This window comes from Protopterus annectens, chromosome 2.part0 (assembly GCF_019279795.1).
Source record: "Protopterus annectens isolate FY-2018-M chromosome 2.part0, PAN1.0, whole genome shotgun sequence".
Classification (NCBI taxonomy): Eukaryota; Metazoa; Chordata; order Ceratodontiformes; family Protopteridae; genus Protopterus; species Protopterus annectens.
Genome location: NC_056728.1, coordinates 1,109,216,178 through 1,109,228,289, shown reverse-complemented (window position 1 = coordinate 1,109,228,289; position 12,112 = coordinate 1,109,216,178). Strand labels below are relative to the sequence as shown.

At 42.3% G+C, this 12,112-nt stretch overlaps 1 protein-coding gene across 1 annotated transcript in view; it reads left to right on the top strand.

Moving 5' to 3' along the window:
- Nucleotides 1-12,112, top strand: part of TET2 (tet methylcytosine dioxygenase 2) — a 285,218-nt gene that overhangs the window by 119,425 nt on the left and 153,681 nt on the right. Inside the window, exon 5 of the mRNA XM_044061309.1 lies at nt 10,453-10,603. Coding sequence (XP_043917244.1) covers nt 10,453-10,603 — 151 coding nt within the window. The remainder of the gene's footprint in view (nt 1-10,452; nt 10,604-12,112) is intronic.

Below are 12,112 nucleotides of genomic sequence, written 5' to 3'. Positions count from 1 at the left end.
TTCTGTTGGATCTCAACATCACTTGGGGAGTTAATAATAGCTCCCAACTTGCAATTGTCTGCGAACTTTGTCAGTCAGAGTCCCCTTGTGTTGGCCTGGACTTCAGAGAAGTAGATACCAAACAAGAAAGGACACAGGACTGAACCCTGTGGGAATCCACTCGTGGTTGGTTGGCAGTCTGACTTGGAGTCAGCTACTTTCACAATGTGGGTTCTATCTGTAAGCCAGTTTGCAACCCACCTAATGATATAGGGGTTGATGCCTAGCTTAGTGAGTTTTTCTTTGATTCCTGAATTGGGAATGGTATCAAAGGCCTTAGCCAGATCACGATAGGCTGTATGAACCACCTTGCCTTCATCCACAGCTCTGATGGCTGATTCAAAGAGGTTGACCAGGTTGAGCAGGCAGGATCCACCCTTCACAAAACCAAACTATGTGGGATCCAGAGATTGGACATTCCATATATCCTTTTTATTAGGTCCATGATGATGAGTTCCATAGCTTTGCATATCAGACTCGTCAGGCTAATAGGGCGATAGTTCCCAGGGTCTGTAGTCTCTCTTCCTTTGTGGAGAGGGATGACTGTAGCAGTGTGCCATTCATAGGTTCATAGGTTGGTACTAGGGTATCGGCCCTAGGGCCTATGCAAGACTAGCCATAACAATTCCCTGGCTATTTCTTCCCACAGTGTTTACTTCCCTGGACCCCTGTCTAGCAGGCCAACTAACGTGATCCCCAGGGTGAATTTCTTATCTCCCATCCAATCATCAAGGTTTCTTTTGAAGAGGGCCAAAGAGGCACTCTGCTTGACATGTATGGGCAGTCTATTCCAGAGTCTGAGGAGTCTCTGGGTCAGGAACCTATCCCCCCAACATGTTTTGTTCATTGTAATGACAAGGTTTAGATCCCTGGAGTGTGTGTCTCTGAGGGATTGGGATTTCTTTAAGTGTAGCATGTCCAGCAGCTCTGGGTTTGACATGGCCTTGTATGTTAAGCAGAGATTGCCTCTGAGTAGACGATATGCAACAGAGTATAGGTGGAGACGGTCAGCATAGAGCATCTGCTTTAGGCCTGTGATTCTTTTAGTGAGGTATTTCTGCAGCCTTTCCAGTTGTTGCAGATATCTTGAGAGGTACATACCAAACGGGGCATTGTATTCTATAATGGGTCTAATGAGGGATGAGTACAGTGGGACAATGACCTCCTTTTTTCTGGATGAAAAGCCCTTAGTGATGAGGTGTGCCACATAGAAGGATTTCCTGACTGTTGTGGCGATATGGTTATCGAAGTTGAGACCACTGTCCACCTGTGTCCCTAAGTCTCTTATCACACTTTCGGTGTTTAGCGTACTGCCACCTATGTGATAATTCACGGGTACATGTTTTTTCCCAAAGGGGATCACTATACGTTTTATACATTTCTTGGCACTGAGCTTGAGCCCATGGCTCTGGCACCAAGCATCTGTTTCTGTAAGGCCCTTTTGTAGAATATCCACATGATTTGGAGATTCAGTAATGGCTCCCAGTTTGCAGTCGTCTGCGAACATTGTTAGCCAGAGTCCCTTAGTGTTGGCCTGTACTTCAGAGAAGTAGATGCGAAACAAGAGGGGTCCCAGGACTGAACCCTGAGGTACACCACTTGTCACTTGTCTGGAGCTGGATTTTTAATCGGCTACTTTTATGTGTGGGTTTTGCCAGTAAGCCAGTTGGCAACCCATCGAGTGACGTAGGGATTAATGCCCAGCTTAGTAAGTTTATCTATGATTCCAGAGTGGGGGATGGTGTCAAAGGCCTTGGTGAGGTCCAGATAGGCTGTGTGGACCACCTTACCCTTGTCTATGGCTCTGGAGACTGATTCAAAGAAGTCAATCAGGTTCAGGAGACAAGAGCGGCCCTTCACGAACCCAAACTGCATGGGATCCAGTGTTTGAAAGTTGCCAATGTCTTTATTTATAAGTTCCATGATAATACGTTCCATGGCTTTGCAGATCAAGCTCATCAGACTGATGGGGCGGTAGTTCCCAGGATCCAAGGTGGATCCCCCCTTGTGGAGTGGGATAACTGTAGCTGTGCGCCACTCAGTGGGCATGAAGCCTGAGGTGAGGCTATGATTAAACATGACACTTAGGTGAGATGCCAGTTCATTTTGTAGTTCATGTAATACACAGCCTGGGGTGTCATCTGGTCCCATGGATGCTGTACTCTTAGCTTTGGAGAGTGAGTTTTTTTACCTGTGTGGCCATTATTACTGGAATTTGGCAATCTTTCAGTATTGAGATGGGCACTTTAGGGGGTGAGAGGGGGGTGAAGTTTGCACTGAATTGATCCGCCAAGATATTGGCAATATCCTTGGGATCAGTATATTTAATGCCATTCTGTTGTAGCTGAGAGCAGATCTGAGCATTGCCATTTAGATTCTTGACATAGCTATAGAATGCCTTGTGGTTGTCTTTGGAATCTTTGGCAATTTTATTTTCGTAACTAACTTTGGAGGATTTTATGAGGGATCTCAGCTTCTTACTGAGGCTAGTAAGGGAGTTTACTGCATCCTGGGATTTTCCTCTTTTCTGCAACAGTTTCTTCCTTTTGTTGTAAAGTTTGTTTATGGCAAGGGCCCACCAGATTGGCTTCCTTTTTTGGAGAAGAGCGTCTTGGTTCTATTGGGGATGGCACGATTCATGCACAAATGGATGTGCTCATACAGTGCCTTAGTGTAGGATTCAGCAGTCAAACTTTCAGTTCCCGTCTGCATCAGTGTCATGAAGTTTGTCACTTCTGACTTGCGTAGCATTAAGTGGGCTTTGGAGAAGTTTTCTACGGAGGTTTCCTTACTGGGGGGGTGGGATGTGGATGTCAAGGGTGATTAGCTTATGGACAGAGCTGACCAACAAAGGGGTGACCATAGATGTGGAGCATCAATTTCCCATGTTGGTAATGACTAGGTTTAGGATATTGGAGCCCCTAGTGGTACTAAGGATTAGTTGATCCAGGGCGCTGGAATTTATGAATTCCAAGAACCGTTGGGCAAAGGTGTTGGTACACGAATAGTTTTCCCAGTTAAAGGTAGGGTAGTTGAAATCACCCAGTGTTAGGGTGTTTGGTTGTATCTTAATATTTTCCAGTATGTTTAGAAAGGTGTAGTGAGAATCTTGGGGCATGGTGGGGGATCTGTAGCAAGCTACAATTTGGATTGCAGTCTTACCTAGTGTTAGTTGCACCTGAAGAATTTCAGACGCATTGTGTTGGGCAGCTAGCCTGGTGTTGTGAATATCCTTGGTGAATATGGACACTCCACCACCTTTAGTGTTTCGGTCCTGTTTTTTTCGCCAAAAAGCGTGGCAAGAGTTGTTGCCTGGTATTGCAGGGGTGCTCTCTGGAGCCTTGAACCAGGTCTCAGTTACTTCACAGATATCAATGTTCTCCATTTTTAGGAGTGCTTAGAGAGAGAGTACATTTTGAGGTTTAGTCTTCTAGCATTGAGTAGCGTTACCATCAGATTTTGCATACTTGTACCTGTTATGGTGGTGGTTTTGTCCTTTGAACTGTGCCTAAAAATGGCACTATAGGGGGGGGCAAGAGCCTTAGCCAGTAACCTGAATCCCAGGGGCGACATGTGCAGACTATCTCTGGTAAAGCATCATGGTCTGTTGATCATGTCATCCCAGGCAGACAGATACTGGATCCCCTTTGAATGACACCAGAAGCTTAGCCAATTGTTGAAGTCAATCATTTTGTCCTTATACTGTGGCATCATTCTGGGCGAAGGCAGGATGCTACTCAGGGCTAGGGTCACACCTGCCTGGGCCACATGATCTGAGAGTTTTTCCATGTCTCTTTTCATGTAGTCCAGGGAGGTACGTCTCAAGTCATTTACACCAACATGGACAATGACAGAGTCATATTTGTACTTTTGGAGTGACTTGAGTGCATGCATTATGTGGCGGATCCTGGCACCCGACAGGCAGCAGACTGTTATTTTCTCCTTGTTCAGCCTGGTGAGTGGGACATCAGTGTGCCTGACTATAGAGTCACCTATGACTAAAGTGTTGGGTACGTTGTCTTGCCTTAGGGGCTGCTGTTGGGTGGCACACTGGTGTTGTGAGCTATGTGACACTTTAGTTGGTGTTTGTTTGCGTTTTCAGCTTCGGAGGTCCTTGTTGCTTGGACAGGTTAAAGTTAAGGGCCTCCACATATGTGGGTTTAGTGTTGCTATGTGTGGGTGTTGGTGGTGTGGGTTTAGAAGGGCTATGTGTTGCTTGAGGTGTAGTGCGGGTGTTAACCTTCTCTTGACTGTCTAGCACAATCTTGGGAGGAGAGAGCTTTGCTTCCAGTTTGGGTATATAAGTGCATCTCTCGCAGGTTGTAGTGTTGGGTGGTAGGAAGAGAGGGTTGTCTGTGTACACAAGGCAATTGCTGCATTGCCCCAGTATGCCCAGATTCACCAAGTGGACAGGAGAAATCACTGGAAGCTGACTCTTGGACATGTAAACTACAAGAGCTGTTTTCCCTTACCTTAGCAAGGTACTTTGCAGTTATAGGCTATTTAATGCCTACAATTAATTTCTCCTTATTAGCAAAGATAGTTGACTGCTTATATCAGTTTAAGACTGCCTGGTGCTTTCCAGCAGGTTTTAAAGCAAGTGCTAGTCACAGGGATTCTTAAAGATAAGACGAAAAAATGATTTATCCTAAACACTGCAGTGTGTGACTAGAGGAGTTAGATGTGAAAGTAGGTAACTTAAGTTTTACCTGTCTAAAAAGTTATGTTTTAGTGGAGAGTCACTATTTTTAAAACAGCAAGATAGACTGAATGGGAGTGGTCAATTTTGTATTCTGGTACTATGGAATACAGTAGATGGCCAATAAATTTAAATAGTTGAAGGGGAGTGATTTAACAAAATGATAATATTGTGCTTAGTCACACAAGCCAGTGAAAGCAGAGAGGAAATGAGATATATGGTCAAATTAACATAAGGGGAAGGCAACTAGAAAGGCAGTGGTGTTTAAGAACACTACAGTAACCAGGTGTAAGGGTGGGGGAAAAAAATTCTGCCTGACTCACAAGAGACAGAGCTGTGGTCTCTTTTCAAGTTTTAATATGCAGTTAAAAGCAGAAAACAAGTAAAACACAAGGTAAATAAAACAAATCACAGTATTCAAAATAGTCAACTGCCAATCATTAGCAGACTGGAGTTCCGCTGTGGCGACCCCTAACCAGGAAAAGCCGAAAGACACACACACACACACACACACACACACACACACACACACACACACACACACAAACAGTATTCAAAATAGAAAAAGGCAGTAAAGTAATACAACAAATAAAAAGCAAACTAACCTTTCCCTAACAGCAAAGTGTAGCAGAGTTTGGGTGAGCCTTTCTAGGCTATAACTCATTCCACACCTTTTGGCCCCAGAACTTGGACTGAAGCTCCAAAGCCAGTGGTGTTTCCATATTCATAAAGATGTGCACACCTCCAGACAGGTAGCCCAACATAATGTATTCGGTAGGGACAAAGCCTGAGGTGAGGCAGAGGCTGTGATTGAACAGGGCACACAGGTGAGGTGCCAGTTCACTCTGTAGTTCATGTAGAACACAGCCAGGGATATTGGCAGGTCCCATAGAAGTTGTATTCTTGGCCTTGGACAGTGCTGTTTTAACCTGTGCAGTAGTAATACTGGGTGCCCTGGCAATCTACTGGTATTGTGATTGGTCCTTTGGGGGGGAGGTAAAGATGACACTGAATCTGTCGGCCAGTATATGGCAATATCTGTTGGCTCAGTAGAGGAGGTATCATTGTGCAGTAGCTCACAGCATCTCTGAGTATTGCCATGGAGATTCTTTACATAATTATAGAAGGCCTTGTGGTTGTCTTTACTATCTGCTACAATTCTGTTTTCACAGCTAGATTTAGAGGATTTGATGAGGGATCTCAACTTTTTGTTGAGGCTGCTAAGGGAGTTTTTCCAGTCTTGGGACTTCACCTTATTCTGCATCAGTTTCCTCCTTCTGTTGTAGAGTTTGTTTATGGCAGAGGACCATCAGATTGGCTTCCTTTTTTTGAAGGAGAATGTCTTGATTCTATTGGGTATGGTGAAATCCATGAATTTGTGCATGTGTCCGTACAGTGCATTGGTATATGATTAGGTGGTCATGCAACTATTCTCCATTTGCATAGGTGCGTGAAGTTAGCCATCTCTGTTTTTAGGAGCCCAAAGTTAGCTTTGGAGAAATTTTTCATGGTGGTTACCTTTGCGAGGGAGGGTTGGAGGGATGTGGATATCCAAGGTGATTAGTTTGTGTTCGGCTCTAACCAGGGAGGAGTTGACTATTGGAATAGAGCAACGGTCGCCCATGTTAGTAATGACCAGGTCAAAGATGTTGCTACCTTTAGTGGGGGTAAGAATGAGCTGGTCCAGGGCTCTGGAATTAATGAATTCCAGGAAATGTTGATCAAGTGTACTGGTACATGAGTAGTTTTCCCAGTTAATGGAGGGGTAGTTGAAGTCACCCAGTATGAGAGTGTTAGGTTGGACCATAATATTCTCCAGGGTGCTTAGGAATGTCTTGGGACATGATTGGGGACCTATAGCAGGCTATGACCTGAATCACTGCCTTGCCCAATGTTAGCTGCACCTGAAGTATCTCAGATGTGTTATGTTGGGCTACCAGTCTGGAGGTGTGTGCATCCTTTATGAATAAGGAAGCATCACTGCCTTTGGAGCTTCTGTCCAAGTTCTGGGGTCAAAAGGTGTGGAATGATTTATAGCCTGGTAATGCAGGGGTGCTTTCTGCTGCCTTGAACCAGGTCTCTGTTACAGCACAAATGTTGATGTTCTCCATTTTAAGGAGTGATTTGAGTGAGTGCATTTTGAGAATTAGACTTCTAGTATTGAGCATCATGACCCTTAGATTGCATTTGTTTGTAGCATTTATGGTGGTAATTTGGTCTTTGGAACACCTCCTAAAAAAGGCACTATAGGGGTGGCAAGAGCCTTTGTCATTATCCAGAAGCCCAGGGGTGACAGAGGCAGGCCACCTCTGGCAAAGCATCAATGTCTGCCAATCATGTCATCCCAGGCAAACAGATACTGGATCCCCTTAGAATGACACCAGAAACTTAGCCAATTGTTGAAATCAGTCATTTTCTGCTTCTACTGTGGTATAATTCTGGGTGATGGTAGAATGCTGCTCACGGCTAGGGTCATACCCACCAGGGCTACATAATCTTAGAGCTCCTCCATGCCTCTTTTCATGCAGTCCAGGGAGGTAGGTCTCAGTTCATTCACACCAACATGTGCAATGACAGAGTTATATTTGTATCTGTTGTTGAGGGACCAGAGTGTGTGCATTATGTGGTGGATCCTGGCACCTGACAGGCAGCTGACTGTTACTTTTTCCTTATTCAACATAGTGAGTGGGACATCAGTGTGCTTCACTATTGAGTCACCTATGACTAGTGTGTTGGGCATGCTGATTTGCCTTAGAGGCTTTGGTTGAGTGGCACACTGTTTAAGAGAGTTATGTGTCTCGTGATTAGTGTTGTGTTGTGGTGGTCAAGTGCATATCTGCCTTGGAGGTCTCTACTGTTTGGGTAGATTTTTATTGAGAGCCTCCACGAAGGTGGGTCAGTGTTTTGTGTTTTTATGTGAAGGCAGTGCTAGTATGGGTTCTGGAGGGCTATGTGTTCCATGTGGTGTGGTGCAAGTGTTGATCCTTTCCTCTTGACCAGCTATTCTGGTCTTGGCTGGAGAGGACATGGCTTCCAATATGGATATATAAGTGCATCTCTCACAAGTCGTGAGTGTTAGGAGGTAAGAGGAGGTCCGTGTGCATGAGGCAGTTGCTACATTGCCTCAGGATGCCCAAGTTCACCAGGTTAATAGGAGAAAGCACAGGGAACTGACCTTTAGACATGCCTGGAGGGGTGGGCATTAATAATAAGTACTGGAGCTGTTTCCTTGTAGAACGTATAGTGCTGGTAGCACTTTTGTGTGCCACAATAATTGCTACAAGAAGTCTGGTAAAGCACTAGACTAATAAGCTAGTAAAAGTGCAGGAGAGGAGAGAACTAGCAGATCTAAGGAAAAAATTGAAGAGCAGACTGTTTGGCACCACTCAGACAAACAGTCTTGGATAGAGCAAATCTGTATCTGGACTAGACTAGTTACAGGAAAGGTGGGAAACAAGCGCAAATGCAGGCTTTTAAACCAGAAAGTTGAAAGAGATGGAAAAACTGCCCAAACAGCCAATAAACTACAATTCTGGGCCAGAAACCATTCATTTTGTGGTAGATAGGCTACCTAGTGCTTACCACTCCCACTGATAAGCTAGAAGGCTTCCCTCCAACACAGAAAGGCTTGGGGGCTCAGAATCTTACAAACAGTCCTGAATACAGCAAGTCTATATCTGGACTAGACTAGTTACAGGAAAGAATGTGTGTTGATTTTAGCCACACATTCTTGGCACTTAATAGATATGTAAGCTAAAGGTGAGGTGGCAACAACTTTGTCTAAATGAGCTCACCATATCACAAGCATTTCACAAAGTTTGATTTCAGGCCTACTGATTTTTTTTATGATATTAAGTGGCATGTGGCTATACCATGATGCTAGTGAGGTTGTTTTGCGGGATATACTGCTCTCTTGCATTTTTCTTCTAATAATACAGATACACATTGAATGTTTCTGGATGGATTTACTATCTTACAGAACTGGGCTGTTCTGTGGTTCACTGAACCTCTACAGTGTCTATTTGTTCTGGTTTGAGTTGGTGTAGTATCGGCTATGCTCTTGGGCACTGGTTTTTATTATGGTAGTTTGTTATTTTTGTCTTATTTTTGTCTTACAGAACTGGTAATCTACAAAAATATGCTTGTTGTGTGAAATATTCTTTTATTTGGTGATACCTTCACCTTTAAAGATGACAAACTTGAGACCGCATTACCATTTACAATATATACGTATATATATATATATATATATATATATATATATATATATATATATATATATATATATATACGTATATACATACACATATTTTTGTTTTAATTTGGATCAGTGCAACATGAAATTTAGCAAATGTAATTTTGGTCAAGCATTCTATACTGAATGAAAGGTGGTATGCCTTTCATTATCCTGTATTACATTGTAATTACTTTAGTCCCTTTCTTAGTTAATCGGGAAGGGTTGTGCTTATTGAGTTAAGTTGATATGGATCTGTTAAGTGCCATTAACAATAGCTAGAGTCCCTGATACGGTCTGCAGGATAAAACATTAATTTGCTGCAGTAAAACATTTTAACTGGCTGGATGTAGTTTGGCATATATCACTAAAAAGTGACTTGTTGCATACAGCTAATCCAAGTATTTGAGAGATATAATTTTGCCTCATTTTCCTTTTAGGAGGATGTGCTTCTCTAGATATTTTACTCTTGATGCACCCAGAGTCAACAGCTGCTACAGGATTAAAGGTTTCAGTCACCCTATCTCTAGTCTGTGAAATTTCCTTTAAAGTAAGGTGAAAATCTGTACGCCTTTCAGTACTCCTTCCTTCATATTGAAACATATCTTTGAAAAAAAAATGGATGTCTTTGCACTTATGGTCTTTCTAAATAAGTCTGCATTGCTTTGTCTCTCATAGCAAGCCGTTGACTTTATGACCACCTCCACTATTACTTTCCTGATGTATAACTTGTCATATGTGTTTTACTTTGGTCATTTACACTGATATTTATTTATTGTACAGTTGTTTGATTATATAAAATAATTACTTTTCTGTAAAAGTGTACTCCCAGGTTCTAGGCAGTACATAATAAACAGATGAATATTCACACAGTTCATACTGTCTTTGTCATAAAGTTGCCAAAGTTACTTTAATGGGCTGTTGAAGAGTGACTGTTTACTTTTGGTGGCATATGTATGTCCATGTACATAATATGACCAGGTTCTGCCTCTGGATGACTGTATATCTCTGTGTATGTACAATTTCCACATGCTTATATTTGCATTTCTAAATACATTAATGCACATATTCATACACAAATAAATATACAGACATACACACAGATACAGACACACACACACACACACACACACACACACACACACACACACACACACACTCACACACACATATTCAAAGCATGTATAAATTATACGTCATATACCAAATTCTTTTGGATTTCGTGGGCACTTGTTATAATAGTTTTGTGGACATATTTTCTTAATAAAGCACCTGTTTATGTAATAACAAAAGATTGTATGCATGTAAGTAAATCAACAGTGGATGAAATGACAACAATATTTTTTTCTTTTACTAGTTTCAAATTGCCATTTATCTTTTTTAAGTTGCACTGTAGCACGAGTTTACTGGAGCCACTAATTAGTATATAAATGCACACAGTAGCATAATTCTGGTTCTCCTTCTCTATTTTGCTCCCTAGACGTACCTGTGCTTGTCAAGGGCTGGACCCTGAGACTTGTGGGGCATCCTTTTCATTTGGCTGCTCCTGGAGTATGTACTACAATGGATGTAAATTTGCCCGAAGTAAAGTTCCAAGAAAGTTCAAGTTGCTTGGTGATGATCCAAAAGCAGTAAGTAAAAACATATGTAGAATAGTGTCTGCTTAATGTCGTGGATTAAATTAAGGTTTTGGTAGGGGGATGAGTAACCTTCATATCGCTTTTCCACTGTCAAGTAGAAATTATTAACATTTAACGTGTTGTTTTTGTTAAATGTTGATATGAGCGTTTTAGTACATCAGTTAGTATGTATATAAAGGGCGGCCATGGTGGTGCAGCAGTTAGCATTGCTGCCTAACAGCAAGAGGTTTTCCAGTTCGATCCTCGGCTGGGGTGCCTTCTGTGCGGAGTCTGCATGCCCTCCTTGTGGTCGCGTGGGTTTCCTGTGGGTGCTCCGTTTTCCTCCCACATCCCAAAGAGATGCTGTAGGTGGATTGGACACTCTAAATTGGCCCTAGGCGTGTGTGTGTGTGCCTTCTGTGGAAGGATGGGCTGGCAACTCGACACTGTAAAACTCCACTGCCAATCATGAGCAGACAGGTGATCCACTGTGGTGACCCCAACTGGGAAAAGCCAGAAAAAGATGTTAGTATGTATATAAACATACATCTTTTGCAGCCAGGGCTTAGTTTACACCCAGTCTGATATAGGGAAGCCTGGATCAAGTAACACAAATGTTTACTTAGGGCTTGTACAAAATCAGAATGTGGTAGCTGAGTTCCCTTTATAACTGCCCCCCCACCATTATGATCAAAGATTCAATTTACTGTAGTTTCTTGACAAAACTTAATAGGGATGGATTTAAATAATCTGAACTGGTAACTGAACGTTCTGGATGTCACAGTCTGTGAAGGTGAAAGGACAGTATTTTAATACATCCTAGGAATTTAATTAGTAAAAGAGTAAAACAAGAAGAAGTTATTTTGAAAGAGCTGTTTCCTTCATTTGCAGTGCTAAAGTCCAAGGAAGACTGCTAGAAGCCTGGTTTAGTATTACCACAGAACAATTCTGATTTGTAGCCAAACTAGAAATAGTACTGCTGTCCTTCTCAGTAAGGAAACCTTTTCTTTCAAATCCAGGTTACTGCTTGAACCAGTCATTTTGTCAGTTGTCTCATTGTGTAGTTCGTATGTGGTACAGAACTAAGTCACTTATTATTTCCAAATAATCTACTAACTAACCTCTGTATAATTTACATGCCTTACACTGCAGTCAACATGCACAATGAAACAGGGCTGCCATTTGTGCAGATGTAAACAATGGTGCTCTGTGGTCCATTTTAAACTATGTCTTGGATCTGTAATGTTTAAGCAGACTGAAATGAGGCATAGGATGAAACAGAACAGAATGCATACGTACCTTTAATACAGAGGTTGCACTAAGTAGGATGGCTCAAGTGTGACATATTTCCTGATTTGAAAATCTTGTTTAACAAGTGGGTTTCCATATACAAAAATAAATGCGTGGTTACTTTTCCTTAAAGCAAATGCACAGGGTTCCATGTTATGACATCTAATGTTCATAACATCGACTTTCATGACAGCAAACCCGGAAGAAGGACAAGCCACAACATCAAAGAGC